Here is a 21,916-nt window from a genome sequence, read left to right on the forward strand (position 1 = left end):
GTAGGTAGGATGCTAGAGAGCTTCTTAAGGATTTTGGAGATCATAGTGAGTCTTCATGGCATAGTGTTGTGGAGCAATCATCTAAGTGAATGTTCTTAATAGATATCCTTTTTTGTTTCTGGCATCAAATACACAAAACAGGTCACACTAGGCAAAGGATGTCTTGATGAATGACTGTGTGATTGCCTGGAGGAATTGTGATCTGTACATAACCACAACATAGCTTCCTGGGAGATCTCTCTTCTCTGTGGTTTTTAATGCCTGTGGTGGTGGTGTGAGAGATCAAAGTTGAGATTTGTAATGTAGTGACTTTAGAAAGAAGACATTGTGCAGTTGGGTAAAAATATTACCCAAAAGAAAATAAGGAACTGAGCATAACAAGAGTCAGTATGCATTATTCTGAAGATATCACAAGACCAACATTAATGTCCTCATATGTTCCACTTTATGCTTTGATTACACTCACATGGCTTGGTAGTGACTTCATCTAAAGCTCTCAAAGTATAATACTGGTTTGTGGTATATGGCAATCCAGCAGCCATATTGTCTCAGCATTTATCTGAGAAGTTTCAGTAACTACCATGTACAAAATTATTTATAGGTTATATACTCGTAAATAGAAACTTCGCAAATTATCTTTTTATTTCCATGAGGAGATTGGACTCCTTAACTCATCTCCTACTCTAGCTGAGCTGAGTGCTTATATATAGCTATCTCATATTAATCAGAATTTGAACTCATCCCATGTCACTTCTGAATTTCTGTTCCTTGGCACTTGTAATAATAACTGTAGGTTTCTGAGAAAACAGCCTCTCTTTATTGGTCTCTGTGTTGCATGTTATTTGGCACACAGTATTCTAGTAGGATAGCACACATAAAATAGAAGAACAGGACCACAAAACTGGAAGACTGGAATCAGTGTGTCATGCATGGTTTTATAAGAATCTTGAACTCTAGGCATTCTGAAAGTGACTGGCTGGTAGGATTGTATTGGGTAGAATACAGGTTGAAGATGCCAACAGTGATGTTGGACAGTGGTTTCCTCTTCCTTCCCTCCCCCTATTTTCACAAAATGCAATATTTGACAGATCACTAACTTTTGTAACATGCCATTGAGATAGATACAGATCAATGAAAAAATCAAACCGTGAAGAACTTAGTTAAAAACATTGATCACAAACTCTGAACAAAATTTATATTTTGCAAATGCCGCAATGATTCAGAGGTCGATTATCTGGGAGATAACTTGTGTGCCTATGAAGGAGAAGTATAGAATAAGAAGAGATGGCAACACACCTTCCCCAGGGTATTCTATGGTACAGTGAGAGATGCATGTTTTCAAAGATGAAATTGTGGGAATGTAGAGTAATGAGGGATGGATGGTGTTTATCCACAAACTGCAGGAAACTGTTGGAGCCTGTTCTCTACTGTTCCCACAAACTGTTGGAGCCTGTTCTCTACTGTTCTCTGAGCCAGGCTAAAATGCTCAGATGTGGGGGAGTCCATCATCTCTGTTTCTGAACTGGATGCTTTTGCACTTAAAAATGAGTTTGACCATTCTAAATTGGGCATGACCAGAAGCTTTCAAACTTGCATGACCTTGCAGCTTTAAAGAAATCGACTGGAACTGTTAGCTTCAACCTTACTGAAGGACACATTCTGAAGAGCTAGCTCATTAAGCAAGCTTTTGAAGGGTGTGCTCTGCAGAGCAGCTTCCTGTTATTTGGTTAATGGTTGACCTAGTTCTATTGCCATATGCTTCCTGGAATGGATTCTAATACAAAGTATGTGCTAAAGCAAGACTGGGATAATAGCAGGAAAGTCAAAGCCTTTGTGAAACAGTAATCATGTTACTGCTAGTATATTTTGGAGGATACTATAGTTACTAAAAATGGCAATATATTCTCCAGGAACTGTTTACTGATTCTGATTGCAAACTGTTGAGTATTAATCAAGCCCATTTATAATGTTTTATACATATTTTTTTCAGAATCACCTTTGTACAAAAGGTTTGCATCAGTAATTCTCATGTGTATGTGTGTGAGGCTAAAGTTAGGGACTGAAGCACTCTGATTGAATTTATAGCTGCAAGGAAAGATTAGATTAGATTTGGTTAAAAGCAGGTGATTTTTCCTGTGGTGGGATATATTTTTTTTCATTGAAAACCATAGATTAGTAAATCCGTTGTTGTTGTTGTTATTTTGTTTAAAGTCTGGCTAGAAGCCAGAATCTGAGAGTTAAGACATTTACCTGGAATCAGCTATACTAGAGCACATAATTTAAAGATAACAAAATATACAAGAAACCGTGGTGGATAACATTCAGTTTTCAAGCAGAATTTTTAGTGTGCAACCAAGTGAGGTTCTGAAGAACCTACAGATCTTGCTTTCTGGTGGAAGTGAAGACTCTTTCCCTAATGAGGATACAGGTGCGTGGCAGCAGTTCTTTCATGTGTAGCATGAATTATGTTGGGGGAGGGGAAAATAGAAATTACAACCATCCTTTGTTGCCTTTTGAAAGCTCATAGGAGTATCAGTAGATAAGGTGAGTTACTTTTCTGGTGTTAGTAGTGTGGAAAATTAAGCTGCTGACCACACCCACTGCTTGACTATTCATATTAGCAGTGGTTGAGGAAAAGAGGTCCTTATGCAATTTCCCTTTGTTCTTTACTAGTCCATAGCATTGGATGGCATTGTTATAGGATAGTGGCTGTGGAATGGAGAATGGGCTGATCTCTAATGGGAAGCCATCGGGGGGTGGGGAGGCTGTTTTGTTTTAATGGTGTGGGTCATGGGTGTTGGTGCAACTTGATAAAAACAAAGGAAGATGCCACTGCTGCAAGGCTTGAGAGGTCTGGAACGTCTGCTGCCTGAGGAAATGCAGGAGGAAACAATCTGACTTTTCTTTACCCGTTGTCTTTAAGGTGGAGAATGGTTAACAAGGAAGGGAGGTTGAGTTCACCTTCTAAAAGGTATTTCCCATCCTCCTCTCCCCTCTCTCGTGTTAAATGAGGAAATAGAGAGTAAGGAAATGGAGTGGGGGGGAGAGCGAGCAAGCAATAGTTATGAAGTTGTGGAACCTCTCTCTGTTGACACACTCAGCTGTATTGCCATGGGGAATTGTGGCAGTGGACCCGTAGTATTGAACATGTCCTTTTGTCTGTGTGTATTAATGCTTGTCTAGTACAACCTCTAACTGGCATTTTGAGAAGTTGGTGGAAAGAACTAATCGTGTCTTGAAGGGTTGGGCAGAAAGTGTTATGAGTGAGGAAATCCACTAATCATGACATGTTACTGAGAAGTGGTTAAGGATTTGCCTACATGGGGGAAATTGACTGATGTAGGTATTCCACTATAATTTATCGATTCTGGAATAACTCCCTCATTTGGACACATTATTTCAGACTAAAAGTGATTCTTATTCCAGAATAATTGCTCCACTCACAAAATAAAGTAATTTTTATTCAGGCATGGCAGAATTTGGTTTCTATATTTTGTATAATTTCAATGGATAATATTGATGTTTGTTTATTTTTAAGCATTTTTTTTTTACTGATTTTTAAATTTTCACAGTTGCAGGAAATTATGGTGTGTGTGGGGGAAATCAGAAAATAATTTAATGACAGTAGCCACTGAGATTCAAAAAGCTACAGCTTTATAACCATTAAAACACAAATTGTCAATGTTACATGTTAAAATATACAAAGTAAATATCCTTAAATCAAACTCTTAAGTCCTCAAGCAGCATTTTTCTTATTTTGCTTATCTGTAGATTTCTGTTATTATCAATGGAAATATTTTTTTCATCAGTTTGTATGTACAGTATAAGGTGAAATTGACTTTTACTGGCATTTACAGATAAAAATCTAACCCTTCCAACCCTGCTTTTATTCCAGAATAGTGTGTCTACATGGGCTGCTATTCGGAAGCAGCTATTGCAGAATAGCTACATAAGTCAATTCTCTACCCTATAAACAAGTCCCTAGATTGCTGAATCGAAGAGTGGCTATGAACATCTACTTTGGTTGTCTCAGCAGAGCTGGCCTGGCTGAGTTTTAGAAGTATGAAGTAGTTTATGCTCAAATCCACACTTTAGAAATAATAATGAAAAAAAATTAAAACATGAATGCTAAAGTGTGTGTGTGTATAGAATTCAGGGCCACTACACATTCCAAAGACACAATGATTGACTCCCAGCCTCAAGGGGGTTTCTGCTGAAGAAAGAGAGGACTACGTAATAAGCTCTGGAAGCCCTAGAGTTGTTTAGACTTTTGTGTGTTGCCTCAGCTGGAAGGATTGTTGCCTTTATCATTATAAAAGTTTTTGAGCATGGCTTCTCAGACTTGAGATGCTTAAGATTATTCTTCCATGGGGAGAACCATTTTCCATTGGATCCAACTCTACAGACCATTGAGGCAGAATCAGACTTGTCAGTCATGTACTTGGGACTAAGCTCTGTCCCTCTCAAAGAGCTTGCCAGCTTTGCACCAGGGAGCAAGAATCCTTCAAACAAAAATTAAAGACACTCTTTACCTAAATTTCTAAACTGGACTTTTAAACCAGGCTTCTCTGACCTTGGGGACCTGCAGGAGCATTTCCCCAGGGGATCTTATTCTTTTTCTCTTTCTCAAGGCCCCTCTGCTTCAGAGGCACTGCTGCAGGGTCTGTCCTCCACCCTACACCAGGTCACCATGGTGAAGGCACCAAAGAAAAGTTCCAAGGCCTTAGATTTAAGAATCTAAGTATGTTGCCTGCTTGTTTCACCTGCTTGAAAACCTGCACTAAGGTCTCAACCCATTGGCACAAGCAAATACTGGGAGGGTTCCACTTGAGCTGCCTCCCTCCAGTTCTGGAACTTGTTTCCCAGCAGAATGTTCTGCAGACTCTGTGGCCTCACTATCTGCCCCTGTTGGAAGTGCAGCCGAAGTGCGGCTCTTTCAAAGATGCCAGCAGGAGCCAGCAAAGATGCCTACTGCCCCAGACCATGGCTCTGGCAACAGAAGAAAATAAACACATCCACTTGCGAAAGTTTAAATACTGGTGTAGGGGCAAGAATAATTCTTCCAGTTCAGCCCAAATCTCACAAACCCAGGAATTTTCTCCAAAACGGCCAGGTCTTAAGCCTTGAGGCAAAAGCACTGAAAAGACAAATATCGGTCTTGTGCTAAGTGCAGACACAGTCAATTGTATCTTCGAGAGACCTTAGTGACCTTCCTATTGACACCTCAGCAAGTATAGAAGCCACCCCATGGGATCTTGATCAGTTTTTAAAGCACTCACAAAGCCATCTTTTTGAGTCAGCATGACGAGTTGTATTTCCTAAGAATTGAAGTAGCACTTTTTAAAATAGAAGCTCTCCAGACAGAAGTATATCAGAACTAGAGGTTCTTTTCTGTGGAGTCATAATGCAGTACCTTCACACAGAAAAAGGCATACCAAGAAAAGACATAGCTTTTATACCAAAATAAATGCCATATTCCATAAATACCAGGAAGTTGTTGCATTCCTTGCATTTTGTCCAGATTGTATTCATGAAAAAGATAAACAACGGCATAGCCTAGACAGCTGGAGAGCCATAAAATATCTATGTTGCACAAAACCACTTACAAGAACAATGGGGTTTTGAGCTCTGATTCATCCTCTCAGTCAAAGGAAAGAAGGCATCCACAGTGTGGATTGCCAAATGGTGCATAAGAGGCCTATAAATCAGAAAGGGCTTTGCCTTGTATCCTTGAAAGACTATGGCAAAGTTATGGTCAATAAGACAATATGTAGCATAAGACCAACCTGAGGAGAGAGCGGGGAAATCAGAAGAGCCTAATGTCTGTCACATGCACCATCTTTATATTATTCACTTTTCATTGGGGCTAAGTTGTTGGGTGAATTCCGCAGATGACATACTCAAAGATTTATCCAAGTGGAACCACCTGCTTTCTTATTCTTGCTGTTTCATTAGAGGAAGGAAAGGGGAGGGAGTGAATTCCTTGTACCGAAAGTACAGATAAGACCTTGAGCTAACCAGCCATTTTGTTCTTCTGGAGCCAGGAAGCATCTTTCTGGCTTTGCAGGGCAGAAATAAGCACTGACTTCCTTTCAATAGATCAACCAGATAATGTGAGTGTGTAAGGGCCTTTAATCCTAAGGAGAATATAAAGTATCTCCTTTTTCCTTTTGGAGCAGTGCCACCTCAAACAAAAGCATTCTAAAAGGGTTACCTTTACAAAATTTTTAAAGAGATTTCCCCCTCTTTTCTTCTCTCCTCCACACCAGTACTTCAGATTTTTTAGAAAAGAGAAATGTATCTAGACATAGGAGCTATCATCCCAGTACCATCCTCAGAGTGATGACCCAGGTGTCTTCTTTAGGTTGTCTGTAGTCCCTGTTCTATCTTCTTTCAGTCTATATCTGTAACAGAAATAAGATTTGTAAATATTCTATGTCTCATTCAAGAAATGACTCTGCATTACCTCTTTACATTCTCCATAGAGCTCTATAGAGCTTCCTTTCCCCTCTTATCCTTGTGTATGAATTAGGAAAAGAGTATCAATTATTTTTTATCAAGGTATAATCAAGGTCCAGACTCAAGAGAAAATAATAAAAAAATAACCAATTATGATAATAAGTAAATAAAAAGATTTTGGGGTCTGTTCAAAAGCATCTGGCAGTCTGGATTTGGCCCCCGGTCCACTTGTTGACTACCTCTGGTGTAGGCCATAATGGATTTGGCCCCCGGTCCCCTTGTTGACTACCTCTGGTGTAGGCCATACTTACAAGTAGGGGGACACTGTATCCTGGGAAGCAGTGGTACTGAAAAGAATGCAGAGGTAGATAACCAACTAAACATGAACGCTAAGTGTGAAGCTGTGGCTAAAAGGGCTACCAAAGTTATTTTTCCTCCCTTGGTATCCTGCTGTTAATTGAATTGTCTCGTTAGACTGACCTCACAATTGGTAAGGCAACTCCCATCTTTTCATGTATTTATACCTGCTCCTGTATTTTCCACTCCATGCATCCGATGAAGTGGGTTCTAGCCCACAAAAGCTTATGCCCAAATAAATTTGTTAGTCTCTAAGGTGCCACAAGGACTCCTCGTTGTTTTTGCTGATACAAACTAACACAGCTGCCACTCTGAAACATAATCTTTGGATGTATGAACAGGGAAAATATTCAGTAGGAGAGGATACTACCTCTACTGGTAAATCTACTGAAAAAGTATATTCAGTTTGGGGGTCAACACTGTGTAATCTAAACATAGGCATAACAAGATCCTATGGCTGGAAGCGGAAGCTAGAAGACTTTGAATTAGAATTAAGGTACACATTTTTAACAGTGAGGATAACTAACCATTGGAATAGCTCACCGAGGCACTGGTGCAGGAGATCATTTTAGCACATGCTTAAGTGCTTTCCGGAATCAAGGTCTAAAGGCTGTGTGTGGTACATTCTTCATCACTTTGAGACTTAGTATCTTGATTTTCTTTTAAGGTGCCCATGTCTTTTTCTAAAATAAGTTCTATGTCAAATATGAGTCCTTCATCTCAATGTAGGAATAGCTGGTTGAAATTCTATGGCCTGTGTCCTGCAGGGCACAGGCACCAGTTTCCAACTTTCCCCGGGGGTGCCCCATCTCTTCTCCGACTCTTCCCGCCTAGTTTCACCCCCTCCCCTGAGCGCGCCCCGTTCCTGCTCCTCTCCTGCCCTCCCAGCGCATCCTGCACGCCGTGGAACAGCTGATCCACAGCGGGCAGGAGGCACTGGAGGGGAGGGGAGCTTGGCTGTCGGTTGGTGCTAAGCATCTGCTAATTTTTTTGGAGCACCCACCAAGTTGGTTCCTATGCTGCAGGGGGTCAAACTAGATGATACAATGGTTCATTCATTCAGCAGATTCCCAGGAATCTCTTTGGATTCCTCATCAAGTGACAGCTGGATAGCAGTGGGCACAGGTCCACTGCTTAGTAGGAACAAAGGAGACAGATCTGAATTACACAGCCACCAGAATCCTCTCTCACTGGAGAGGCAGTGCTTGCCTACCAGAGCAGCATACACTGGAGGCAAGCAAAACATCAAGGCTGACTAAACACTGGAACAGGTTATCTTGGGAGATGGTGGAATCCCTGTTGGTGGTTTTTAAGAACCTGTAAGACAAACACCTGTCAAGATGGTCTAAGTATACTTAATCCTGTCTCAGAGTGGGAGGTGGGGATGGCCCTCTTGAGGTCCCTTCCAACCTTACATTTCCATGATTCTAGATGCCTTCTCCTCCACAGGGACGGATATTCGTGTGTGCTTTGCCCCTGTTTCTCCTAATCACCATGAAAACGTGACAGGGCAGCATCTAGAATTCTAGCCACCCAGTAGCGGCCTCATAGACCACCCTAAAGATGGCCATCTCCCCAAACCAGAAACTTAGTTTCATCAAGAATCTTCTTCACCAGGAACCCACTCAGTTATCTGGACTTTTGCAGATTTGATTTTTACAGCCTGAAACCTGAGAGTCTGATGCTTCAGGTATCTCTGTGGTGACTGCAGCATAAAAACTAGCCTAGAATAGAGTTCAGCAACATGGTTGCTCCTGGAAATTGGCTATTAAAGTCTTGGAAACCTTCTGTAATGAGTGCATTTCAAGCAGACCTGAGGGACTTGTTCAGTTTGTATATAGACCTCAGCCTAAATATATTCCAGATGTCTGTCCGTCATCCCTTGTTGCCGCATGGATGATCTCCATAGTGGATTTAAGCTTCAATTAGCCTAAAGTTTCAGTCTTCGGTCCTTCATTGTTATGAATCAAAGACTACTAGTATCAGCTTTGTCTTCACATCTTCAGTTTCTTTGTAACTGTTGCTCAATCAAATCTGCCAATTGAAGAATGATGCATCAACCTGATTCCGTAAGACATCTTTTAATTATCTAGTGAGGCCTTGCTGTATGTGTCTATCTCCTTTCTTACAGTCATTACTTCTGCAGCAAGAGTAAATGAGTGGGGGTTCTCCAGCTGATAGAGCTTCTATTGTAATTTCAGCCTTGGAATTCATCTTTGGGACCCAAAGTGCAGCGCTGCAGAAGTCTAGCTGTCTGAGTCAGAATTCAAAGGGGGAAAGAAGGGGAGGAAAAAAGCCTTTTGTTTTTGTTTTGGAATGAGCAAATCTAAGCCATGAGTAATATCCTGACCAGTGAATGTCTTTCATTAAGAAAAGTTAAAATCAAAGGTAGGGGACAAACTTTCTGTCTTCCACTTGGCTGTGCTTTTAGCACTTCTAGGAAAATCCTACTTCCAGACCTGGTTGTGACTGAGAAGAGGAAACCTTTGTCTCTTACCTGAATGTTTACTTTCCTGTCTTCTACTATTTAGGTCTGCAGATATAGCTCAACTGAGTTTGTGTGCTAAACAGAAACCTAACTTAAAAAAAAAATTCGGTGATCTTGCACTGCAGGTGTCTAGATGTGTAAGATACGAGATAAAGTTAGTTAAATTGTCAGCTCTGGGACAAGGCTCTTCAGGAGGGGCATGGCACCAAGGTTTGGATTACAAAGACCTGAAGACCCATTGCAGGCTCTGTGGAGATGGATACTAGAAAAATACAGTCAGGTAAGAAACTTTTTTTAATTTTATTTCACATTTGCACCTCTCCTTTCACACACCTCTCCCCCCCAGCAACCACCACCACTGTGCCATAAAGAATCTAGTCACTTAAGATCAGTTCCTTAGCTGGTATAAATTGGCAGAGCGCCATTGAAGTTTCTGAGATGCACACTGCAGAAATCTCTAAAAGTATAACATGCAACATTCTAAGACTTGCACAAAATTCTGCAGTTAATAAAATAGAGAAATGGGGTGAGGGTGATACATGAATTAGTCAGACTATCTTGCTGTGATCTCTTTGTTTTACTGGTGAGGCACAGGGGAGGAAAAGCTTCAATGCATAGGAGAGGACTTTGCTCCTGTTCTGCTTGGTGGCTTGCATCTGGCTATTTTTTTTTTTTTTTTGAAAACTGATAGCAGAAGAGTATCTAACCTTCAGGAATGAAGCCCTTCAATGTGGACTATGTGACTGGATCCAAAGTTTAAAAATAAAATACCAGACTGCCTTTCTGAGGATCCAGACATAGTATGCACACACACAAAATCTTGATTGACCAAAGCTGTGTCAGTTACTAAGTACAGAGGAAAGGACAATGAAAACCCAAAGGGATTCTTGTTCCTTAAAAGGAAAGAGGAAGTAATTTAAGACTTCTGTACCTTCAGATACCAATTTGTAATGCTCCTCCTCTTCAAGTGAACTGAGAGACAGCAGCGACAGTTGCTTGCTAGACTGACTTCATTGGTGTTGTCTGTCTGGCTTTTCTTCCCCCCTCATTTCCTTTGTGTTACTGGGTAATAGGTCTGAGTGGAGCACCTACTTTTCAAAACATGCTTCTTTGCAAAAGTAAAGTCAAACAATTAAAAGGAAAAAGCAGAAGACGCTTCGACTTTGGCTTTGACCTGGTCCTGATCATAGTGGGGCCAGTGCACTAACCGTGTTCAGAGGAAGAAGTAGAAGAATTCAAGGAGCCATCTTACTACTCTATGGCTGCCTCATATACCTGTGGAGTTAGGAGGCCTTGCTGGTAGGAGGTGGCCAACTTTTACCCTTTCCAAAGACTTAAGAGATCAGAGCAGCTTCAGAGAAGAGGTCAGATCTCCCCTTAGGGCAACTCTCAGTTTACCCTCAGGGAAAACTAAACTTGTTAAACTAAGAACAGATGGGGAGGGTAAGAAGAAGGAAGATATGAGCATTCATTTAGAACAGAATTGAGATGTTAAACCAAACTAATCAAGGAACCAAAGGACACAAAGAGAAGAAATAATTTAATTCCCTGAGTACACCAGTGCTAGGAACCTGGGTAACAAATAAGGGGAATTGGAATTGCTCATTTTAAGAGCATAAATTCAATCTAGTTGGTAGTAGTAAAACCTGGTGGAATGTTAAAATCAATAGTTATAAATTATTTCAGAAAGATCGAGTAAGTAAAAGGGGAGGGGGAGTTGCACTCTGTCAAAAATGACATTACCTATTTCTGAGTCATTGAAAACTCAGACGAAAATGATTTTGAATACCTATGGATCAGTGTCTTAACCGGTGAAGCACAAGATGAGGTATTAGTTGGTGACTGCTACAAACACCAAATCACACTAGGGAACAGGATGACCATACGTACCTATCTATAATGTGTAGGCAAGAAAGCTGCATGATCATGGGGTTATTTCAATTTGAGTGATATATGCTGGAGGTCTCATGCTGTCAGTACTAAAACATCATTGGAATTTCTAAGACTGAGAGATGACAATTTCCTAACTCAAAAAGTATAGCCACCAGCAAAGGTGAATTCTATATGACACCTCATCTTGATAGCTAAAGATGAACTGATCACAGAACTAAAAATTAATGGTAGTTTAGGTACAAGTGATCATGACTTCATTACATTTATAATGTGCAAGCAGAATAAAGTCCAGAACAGTAATTATATATACAGTCGATGCTTTAAAAGGGCCAATTTCACAAAGCTGAAAACAATTATGAGCCAGATCAGCTGGGAGGAAGAATTTAATCAGAAATAGGCGAATGATTATAGATAATTATTTACTTTATTAGATGCCTGAAAAGCCACTGTCAAGGAAGAAGGCCGTTTTAGTTAAAAAACTAACCTGGTTTAGAGGGGAAGTGAGGGCACCTATAAAAATAATATATAACAAATGGAAGAAAGGGGAAGTTATTAGTAATGAATATAAATTAGAAGCTAGGAAATGTAGGGAAGCAAAGGGACACAAGGAGAAAATCTATGGCCAGCAGAGTTAAGGACAACGAGAAGGAGTTTTTAAGTACGTTAGGGAAAAAAAGATTCTTGACAACAGTATTGGTCCATTTCTATATTGAAATTGTAAAATTATTAATAATAATGCAGAAAATGCAGAAGTGTTCAATAAATATTTCTGTATTTCGAAAAAATGCGGTTGTCTCATCATATCGCAACAACACTTTTTTCTTTTTTTTTCTTTTTCCCCCCATTTGACGAGTATCTCAGGAGGACGTTAAAGAGCAGCTATGGAAGTTAGACATTTTAAAATCAGCAAGTCAAGATAACTTGTATGCAAGAGTTTGAAAAGAGGAGCTCACTGGCCCATTAATTTTGATTTTTCTATAAGTCTTGGGGCACTGGGGAAGTTCCAGAAGACTGGAAGAAAGCTAATGTTGTGCCAATATTTAAAAAGAGTAATTACAGGTTTCTCAGTCTGACATTGATCCTGGGCAAAATAATAGAGCAGCTGATATGGGACTTGATTAATAAAGAATTAAAGGAGGGTAATATAATTTAATGCCAATCAACATGGATTTATGGAAAACAGATCCTGTCAAACTTGGTATCTTTTTTTGATACGATTACGAGTTTGGTTGATAAAGGTAATAGTGTTGATGTAAAACACGTTTGTATGATGTTTGACTTGGTATTTCATGGCATTTTGATAAAAAAAACTAGAATGATATAAAATTAACATGGCATAGAGTAAATGGATAAAAAACTGGCTAACTGATAGGTCTCAATGCATCTGTGAATGGGGAATCATCACTGAGTGGTGTGTTTCTAGTGGGGTCCCACAGAGATCTGTTCTTATTATTGTTAATTAATTCTTAATATTGTTAATATTTATATCAGTGACCTGGAAGAAAACATCAAAATCACTGATAAAGTTTGCAGATGACACAAATTAGGGGAGTGATAAATAATGAAGAGGACAGATTATTAATACTGGGCATGAGCAAACAACATGCTTTTTAATATGGCTACATGTAAATGTGTATAGGAACAAAGAATATAGGCCATATTTACAGGATGGGGGACTCTATTATGGGAACAGTGACTCTGAAAAGGATCGTGGTGGATATTCAGCTGAACAGAGCTCCCAGTGTGATGCTGTGGCCAAAAGGGCTAATGCAGTCCTTGGATGCATAAACACGGGAATCTCAAGTACAGGTAGAGAGGTTATTTTACCTCGGTCTTTGGTAGTGATCCGACTGCTGCTGGAATACTGTGTCCAGTTCTGGTTTCCACAATACAAGAAGGATGTTGATAAATTGAAGAGGGTTTGGAGAAGAGCCACAAGAGTGATTAAAGGATTAGAAAACATGCCTTACAGTAATAGATTCAAGGAGCTAAATTTGTTTAGCTTAACAAAGAGAAGGTTAAGGGGTGACTTGATTACAGTCGAAGTACCTACATGGGGAACAAATATTTAATAATGGGCTCTTCAATCTAGCAGGGAAAGGAATAACATGGTCCAATAGCTGGAAGTTGAAACTAGAGAAGTACAGACTCGGAATAAGGCATACATTTTTAACTGTGAAAGTAATTCATCAATTGGAACAATTTACCTAGGGTTGTGGCGGATTCTCCATCACTCCCAATTTTTAAATCAAGATGGGATGTTTTTCTAAATGATCTACTCTAAAATTATTTTGGGGAAGTTCTGTGTTCTGTGTTATAAAGGCCGGATGATCACAATAGTCTCTTCTGGCTTTGGAATTGATGAAACTAAAAACTAGAAAAATCTCCTTAACACTGGGATGTGTTGTGTTGTGGGAATAGGTCTCTAATGGTAACATCTTTAAAACTGATCTCAAGATAGTGCTAAAAAACTCCAGGGCATAATTCTACCTTTGGGAGGAAGGCAGGGGGAGAGATGGAAGAGACGCAACAGGTCATTTACCCTAATTGTTATGATTCTGTGAAGTTGCCAGTTCTGTGATGGTCCCCATTCTTCCTACCAGCTTCCCCCCAAAAGTTGCTGCTCAGTCTGCTACTGCCAAACCCTACCTAGCACTATGAATAGAACTGGTAAAGAATGGGGAGCCCAGGGTCCCCACTAGCCCCCATGAAGAAATCTGAAATCTTTCCCACTCTGACCTCGGCAGTCCAAGAGCCAGTCAGTTGACTTGGCTCAGAGAGAAAGGAGCTGGGCCCGCTACCCACTGGCAGTATGATGGTTCCTTCAGGAATGACATCAGCCACACAGAACTTACTACTAACTAGGGGTTTAGTGAATGGGAGATGGTCCTCTTCTGGCTGTACCCCATGCCACCTGAACAGTGAAGATGTAATCTCCCTGTTTGCCTTGCCCACCCCACAGTAAATATAAATTGGAACACCTAACCTTTTAGCTTGGCCCTCTCAGACTGTGGTAGCTGTTGGTGTCTTGGTCTGTTGTTGAGTAAAAACCTGAAGAAGTGTTGCCATTTGATGTTTTCTCTCTAGGAAGAATCTTTCAAATTTGCAGCTCCCAGCAAATACATATACATTAATTTTCCTTTGTTAGCAATGCAGGGAACATCTCTGGGGTCTCGGGATCAAGCCTATCTATTGTTATCCCTTCAGAGAAGTGCTACACCAGTAATGTCTTTGATAAGAAGAGAGAGAGTGGGGTGTGGGAGTGGGGAGGATGTTAGCAAGATTGGATTATTCCAGATCTGTGTCTGTCCATAGAACTTGGATTCATAGGGAGCGGACTGCAGAGTTCCCGTTTGAGTTCCATGACTTCTTGCAGGCCTCAATTCAAGTTTGCAGAAAAAGATCTTTGCGATAGCTACCTTTCTGCATGACGCAATCTCAGTGGTACCTACACTTGTGGCATGGCATTATGAGCTACAAGAGCTCTGTTGCTTTGCCTGTGTTGTGGGAGCAATTGTTCTCCTGGTCAGTCCTTGGACCACAAGTCGTTAATGATATCTGAGAACTAAAGGTAGCCGTGAGAAAATCCCAGTGTCCAAAGAAAGTGGTAGGAGTGCTTCAAAAATGGAAGCCTTTCTTGAAGATATTCCAGCCTATGCTTTCAAAAGACATGGTTCTCTCTCTTGATGCAATTTGAACCTTTTTGAACCCACAAAACATAAGGGTCTTGCTTTTTGTTTTTTGCCGCAGAAGTGAATGGCTGGTGCAGCCACCAGCATTTGGAAAAAACTAACTGTTGGATTTGTTCCCACACTTTTTTTGACGGGTGGGGTGGTGAGAAACCCAAGGACGTTGGAGATGTTGGCACATAGGCAGCATGGCCTAATTGACAGGGATCTGGAGTAGGAGTCTGGAAACCAGGATTCTGTTGCTGGCTCTGCCACTGACCTGCTCTGTGACCTTGGGCAAGTCACTTCCTTATCTCTGTCCCTCTGTCTCCATCTATTTAGAGTGCAACATCTTCATGGTATGGACTATCTCTTACTTTATGTTTTTGGATAGGGCCTACCACAATGGGGCCTCAATCACTGAGGCCTGTAGGCTACTGTAGTACAAATAATTAGCAACAGGGTAGGGGAATATTTGTAGTTGTGCAGACATTATTTGATGTATTTTACCTTCTCTTTCCATTCTTGTTGTATCCTCAACAGGGTAGGATTTTTGTGGTTATGTTAACTATTCCAAAATATTTCAGCCTGTGAGCTAGTTGTGAACTGTTAACATGGACTTCAATGACTTGTTCGTGGTGTATGACTGGTCCCAGAGTATTGTTTCTGCTCCTTGGTTGGAAGCTTTATAAATGAGATTTCAACATGTCCACGTGAACACTTCCGGCATAAACCACTGAGTCAGTGAATTCACATGAATATGAAACTTTCACTTTCCACATTCTTGCAGACAAACACAACCCCCCACATGTGTATGAATGCTTTCAGGAAATGAATGAAAGGGGATGCAAATACGTCTCAGCATATTTGTGGTTTTTATTCAAACAAATATTCACCAATAACTTCTGGAGTATTAGCCCAGGTCTAGAATGGACTCTAAATATTTTAGAGTTTAACTTTTGATTATGCTTTACCTTTGGTATAGTGTTAAGGGCTGGGGTGGCATGTAAACAAGAGGTCCCACAAAACAGATTGGTATTTACATTTGGGTCTCATACAGTTCACATAACCATCTTTGCATTGAAAGACCAGTGAATTGGCAGGCCTGAATAGAAAGTGGTGTTACTGAACATTGTGTCTGACTGGCAGTGCAATCAGTTAAGATCTTATTTGAAATGGATGCCCTTGATAATAACACAGAGAGGTCTATTGTCATTTCCTATATGGGATCATCCATTGCTCCATTTCCCCTTGTACTTGTAAGCATGCACCCAGAGCCTTAGCTGCTGTAAATAAATAATCATTGCTCCAGCAGAGCGAGGCTGACTTCAACCAATTGAAGCTCTGGCCCATGTGGTTTTTTAATTCTTTATTCCTCAGTTCTTAACATGATTTTTTTAGAAATGCAACCCTATCTTAAATCCTGAGAGAGCCTATGCATAATGCATATTTTACAGCACAATGTCACAACAATATGTGCATTGCAAACCATTGCCATCTCCTCATCTGTGTCCAGTTGAGGTGGAGGGCTCCAGTGCTGTGAAGTGCTCTTCACTCTACCAAGTGAAGCTCTCAGGAAAGTGGTGAGGAGGAAAGTTCGGGGATTTGTTTTCCCGTGGGTGCAACATTGTTTAATTTTCCAACTAGTTGCACAACCATCAATAAAATCAATCTAAGTCATGCCCTTTTTATGTTGGAATACAGTAGCGTAATTTCTGCAGCACATCCTGTTTACCGTTGTGGAACATTCTCTCTTGTTTAACTGCCTAACCCAGGGATTCTCTTCTTTGTTTTCAGAGCATCTCTCTTGAAGGTTTCAGGTACCCTGAATGGTACCGCGATGTATTATGTACTGTATGTATCTCACTGGGTTTGAAACTTCTGTTGGGTGTCCTAGAGGGTCATGGGCATTTTGTTTGGTTTTGTTAAATGAAGAATTGCAAGTGCCATCTTTGCCATCTGACTACTCTGATCACTGTGTAAGACTTTCCTCATCCTTTTGTACCTATCTATTCTGCATCTGGTATGCCCTGAAGACCGAAAACCTGAAGACTGAAGAACAGACGAGAAGAGTGTGCCAAGATAAACTACCCAAGACTGCTGCAGGGATTGTAGGTTGTATGAGACCATGCTGAGAGGGAAGGACAGAATGGGAGGAGTGGCCATCTTGGTAATACTAAATGGGTGTTACACATGCACATTCTGCAGAGATTTCATCTTATTTGTGTCTTGGTGAAGGAGCTTGCTAATATTTTTGGCAGCTAAGAGTGTTTTCTTTCCTCTTCCATTGTTGAAGAATGTTACAGCAACCCCAGGCAGCTAATAGTGCTGTGGAAACTACAGCAGTTGTTTCACATGGAGAATTAATATTACAGCAGCTGAAAACGAGACGATAACCAGCACCTTGTGACTAGGGTCATGGACCAAGGGTGAGTGTTCATGGGCCACTGGTGGTCTGCAGAATGACAGCTGGGAAGGTCTGTTCTATGGTGATCTATTTGATATTTGCATTTTTAAACTTACGATGGTGTAAAGAGTCAGACTTTCAGGCCAAAGCCTAAGAAAATGCTGCTTCTATTCTCTTGGCACTTTGCTTTGTGGCTCTTCTCAGACTCATCTTCATCATTTTTAATAATTACATCTGAAAATAAAATGCAAATGCAAATCTAGCGCTGTCCCCCACTGCGCCCTGTAGAGTAGGGGACGGCAGCTCTTTTCTTGGATTGATCTGAATGTCTTGGGACACAGACCTTCCAGGCATTTTTTTTTTCTTTTGGATAGGTTCCCATTGTTGATTAAGCACATTCATGAGAGCTTTCCAAAGAATCCTCTGGGACCCATCAATGCATTTTCTTTTGTTAGGGGAGGAAAAGTGAAAATCTGTTCCTGTGTTCACCTTGCCTTAAAGAAAGCATTCTCATAGGACAGATCTTTTTTTTTCTTTTTTCCTTAAAAAATAAACATATAAATTAAAATTGAGGTTATCTGTATAATCTGAAGATTAACTGGAACTCCTAAAATGAAGACAACTGAAATACCTACAGAGCATCTCTCAGGTGGGCAGTCCTATAGATTTTCTTTCTTTCTTTCTTTCTTTCTTTCTTTCTTTCTTTCTTTCTTTCTTTCTTTCTTTCTTTCTTTCTTTCTTTCTTTCTTTCTTTCTTTCTTTCTTTCTTTCTTTCTTTCTTTCTCCCTCCACCACCCATAGAGAAGACAGGCCTATCTATTTAAGGGTTTTGAATAAGACATGTGGGCCAAGTCTGGAACTGATGATGGTCCAAGGTGGCTAATAGAATTAATGAGCCATTTGTAAATTATTAACAGCTGTTTGTCTAATTCAGTAGTAATGTAGAAAGATCAGCTGTGGGTGAAAAACGTAAGAACAAGGAATCCAGAGTACTGTTACGTTATTGGGATCTGTCTCTTTCAGTTGTGATAAAATAATCCTGAGATCAAGAAGGGTCAGTGCAAGTGAGGTAAATAAAATGTATATCTAGATATAGATATATATTTAATTTTATCTTTTTACTAATCTGCATATTTATTGTTAATGGAGTATGGTTTGAGTATCTGACCACTAGCTTCATAATGTTTTACCACCTTCTATCCAGCATCCTGTTCAGACAAACAAAATTTAACCCACTATGTTCTCAAAGTAGGAAAAAATTTAAGATGATAGGGGGTCAGCTTTAATCTTGAAATTGTTTCTATGTGCTTAATTTTAGGTCCAAAAATTTAATATTCTAATTCATTTACAGTCTCCCTATTTTTCCTGCTTTTGTATCTTATGGGTTGGTATTCCTACTGTACTTCTGTAGTGTCTACAAACTTGTAGTGATTCTGTCTTTGTAAGGATGCAGTCAGTAATCATCTCTGATTACCTCCCTTAGCTATGGGCCTCATTTACAAAGAAAGTCTTAGTTATTTTTTCCTTTTTATGGATATTTCTTTGAAGAAAGAAAAAGAAATTGGATCTCACTGACTGACCCTCAAAGAGCTTATTTAAGGCAGAAAGGAATAAACTGGGACAGAACTCCTCCATTAGAGCTCTGGCATCTTACCTTTTTTGATATAACTCAGTTTAAAAATAACAGGTTTCAGAGTAGCAGCTGTGTTAGTCTGTATTCGCAAAAAGAAAAGGAGTCTCCAAGGTGCCACAAGTACTCCTTTTCTTTCAGTTTAAAAATGTTTCTCTTCTTAACTTGATTGTGTTTGGAGTAGTTAAGGGAGGAGGACAGGTAACCTCTATTGGAGTGTAGTGATTTGACAGATGAGAAGTGAGTTTGATGGAGATTTGTTCTGGATTTGTGCTGGAAACTGTTCTGAACAATCACCTATGTAATGGAGTGCACACCTCTTTTGCTGAAGACACCCTTTTTATGGTGCAGGGCAAGGCAATGCTGCTTTTACTTACTTCAGTGTAACAGTTTCCAATGCCTCTCTAGTCAAAAGACTTGCTGGCTGGAGATGTTCCGTTAACCTTAGTCGATAGCTAGTATTGTGAACTATTACTGGCAATGCTGTAATTTTTATTTTTTTTATTTTTTATTTTTATTTTTTTAAAGTACAGGAGTTTTGTTTTGTTTTGTCTAGACGACATATGGTGCCTGTGTGTTATACCAATTATAAAAGTTGAACCAAAATGTACTGCTCTTTTAAAAACACTTTACGTGTAGTCTTCCTATACCAGCTTACAGAAACTGGTGCTGATTCACTCCTTTCAGCGAGTGGAGGCAGAAGGAAAAAACTGATCTGAATGAACCAGCAAGATTCTCATGGAATATGAGGGTCTGATGTCATCAGAGCTTAATTTTTCCCATCTCCAAGAGGTGAAAGCACCCCTTTCATTCTAATGCAGATTTCCTTCTCTTGAAGAGTTGAAGCTTCTAGTAGGCAGAGACTAGGGATCACAAAGAGATCCTGAAGATGCTGTCTTTAGAGTTGGTGGAATGTTCCAACTATAATTGGCATCCACCTCATGGCACCGAGGTCATGAGATGGACCTGTTGCTTTTCACAAAGCCTTTCCTCAAGAGGCAGAGCTTTCTTTTGGACACCATCCTGTTCATGCTAGTTCAATCTAGTTAATGGCATTGGTGGTCAGTAGAGTCAAGAGTGAGACTTGATGGCTGTTGGTAACCTCCATCCCCAAAGAGACAAAGGAACGGCTCCCGGTTAGATGCAGCAAAGTGTAACCCAGTGTTAAGCACTGGTCCAGGTAAGTGCTAATGGCAGTTTGTCAAATACTCCATCTTTTGAAGTGCACTGGGAAGTAAACTGGCTGAACTGTTTTCTCTTATCCTGCCTGAGGCTATGACTAGGCAAAGATCCTTGCTGGTATTTTGCCAGAACTCAGTGGGCAAATGATATTGCATCCTGGGTTTCATTATAAACTGGTCAGCAGTATGTTGCATCGACCTGAGGAAACTTGTTGGCCAGTTGGCGGAAGATTGCACTGTATGTCCAAGGTACGTGGCATTTCAGGAGACTTTAGGATACGAGGAAATAAGCTTTAAATAAATAAGCATTAAAGTAGCAGTGAGAGGAATGCTTCGTAAGATTGTGGTAAAGAGTAGAGAAATCACTGTTTTTACCTGAGGACTTGAAGCCTAATCAAAATAGTCATCTTTAGAGACTTTCTTTTCCGTAGGGAAACTTCAGCCACTGACAGTACTCCTAGGCCTTATACATATGACATGGGCTCTGAATCTCAGTGAGATAACACTACACAGCATATAGGCTGCCCCTTACTTGGCTTTGTCAACCAGGTTCCAATTTAATTAGACTTATTGATGCCTTGGAACATGGCTGGTGGTTGGCAATGCTTTGGTTTTATCATTTGCAATTTGGAAAGTTACAGTGTTAAAACCTTACTAGTAACTACCCTTTCTCATCCTCCTTGGAAGGCTTCTAGACATGTCAACTCTTTTGAACTAGGAGTAATAAGATGATAAATCTTTACAGGCATCTAGAGCTTTCAGAATGCTGATTAAGAAAACCACACCCTTCACTCTAGAGGCCTCATTTAGTTGAGCTCATGGGGAAGACATTTAGTTCACTTCATGCTCATGAAGAAAAGAGTCTGCAGATGCTCTCCATGGAACTGATCTATGTGTAGTTCTGGGTTTCAGCCCATGCTTTGAACTTCATCCAGCTAGGAGCCTAGTACTCGTACCCAAGTGGACATTGCATAGCACTTGTTAGAAACAACCCCAGGAATTTATTTAGGTGTTCCAGCCACAGTATTACTTTGCATAATGTAGCTCACGAAAGCTTATGCTCTAATAAATTGGTTAGTCTCTAAGGTGCCACAAGTCCTCCTTTTCTTTTTAGTATTACTTTGGGTCTCTTCCCAATATACCTAATATATATATATATATATAATAATATACCAATATAGCACTGGGTCTAGGTCTCAAGGTGGCAGATGGAACACTTCTCCAGCAGAACTCCTGTTTGTCTAGTCTTTGAGAGGCATATCTTTTCATTATTCTGTGTTTCTCCTTGTTGAGGATTTTTGTAAGCATCAGGACCAGATCCGATCTCTGCTTTTTGGCTGGCTGACCTTGGGGAAATGGAACCTCCTGTTTTATGTCCATCACCAAGTTTCAGATCCCTGGGCCCATAAAATAATGTAGTATTTCAGGGATCTTTATTAATTTCGCAAATACATGAGCTGGGCCTAGCTGTGTCATCAGTTTGAAGTGAAAAGAGTACATACGGCATGTGGCCTGTGTAAATCGAGCTTCTTGGATACTAAAATCAGACTTTCCTAATGCACACACATAGGTTATCAATCATGCACCCTAAGCAGTCAGACCTTTATAACTGGGACTGGGACAAATGGTCAGATGGCTGGGTTAGGAAGTATCTGTGTCTGTCTATTGTAGGGATTACTAGGAGCAGCAGAGTAACTGGGGACGAGTGTAGCTTTCTGCTGTATGATGTTTCTGCCCTTCCTGACTCTTTGGACTGTTTTTCAGAAAGCATTATCCTGCCAGCTATATCCAGTTCACCACAGAGGGAACCCTGATTATATAACCTGGTAGTCC

The 21,916-nt window shown here is 40.3% G+C and overlaps 1 protein-coding gene across 9 annotated transcripts in view; it reads left to right on the top strand.

Moving 5' to 3' along the window:
• Window positions 1-21,916, top strand: part of ZNF462 (zinc finger protein 462) — a 104,474-nt gene that overhangs the window by 16,215 nt on the left and 66,343 nt on the right. Inside the window, exon 1 of one of the 9 annotated variants that reach the window (XM_073345993.1) lies at window positions 4-9,584. The exons of the other annotated variants lie outside the window; for them this stretch is intronic. Coding sequence (XP_073202094.1) covers window positions 9,560-9,584 — 25 coding nt within the window. The 5' untranslated portion in view covers window positions 4-9,559. Of the gene's footprint in view, window positions 1-3; window positions 9,585-21,916 lie in introns of those variants that run through there. 9 annotated transcript variants of the gene reach the window in all.

Source organism: Lepidochelys kempii, chromosome 5 (genome assembly GCF_965140285.1).
Source record: "Lepidochelys kempii isolate rLepKem1 chromosome 5, rLepKem1.hap1, whole genome shotgun sequence".
Taxonomy (NCBI): Eukaryota; Metazoa; Chordata; order Testudines; family Cheloniidae; genus Lepidochelys; species Lepidochelys kempii.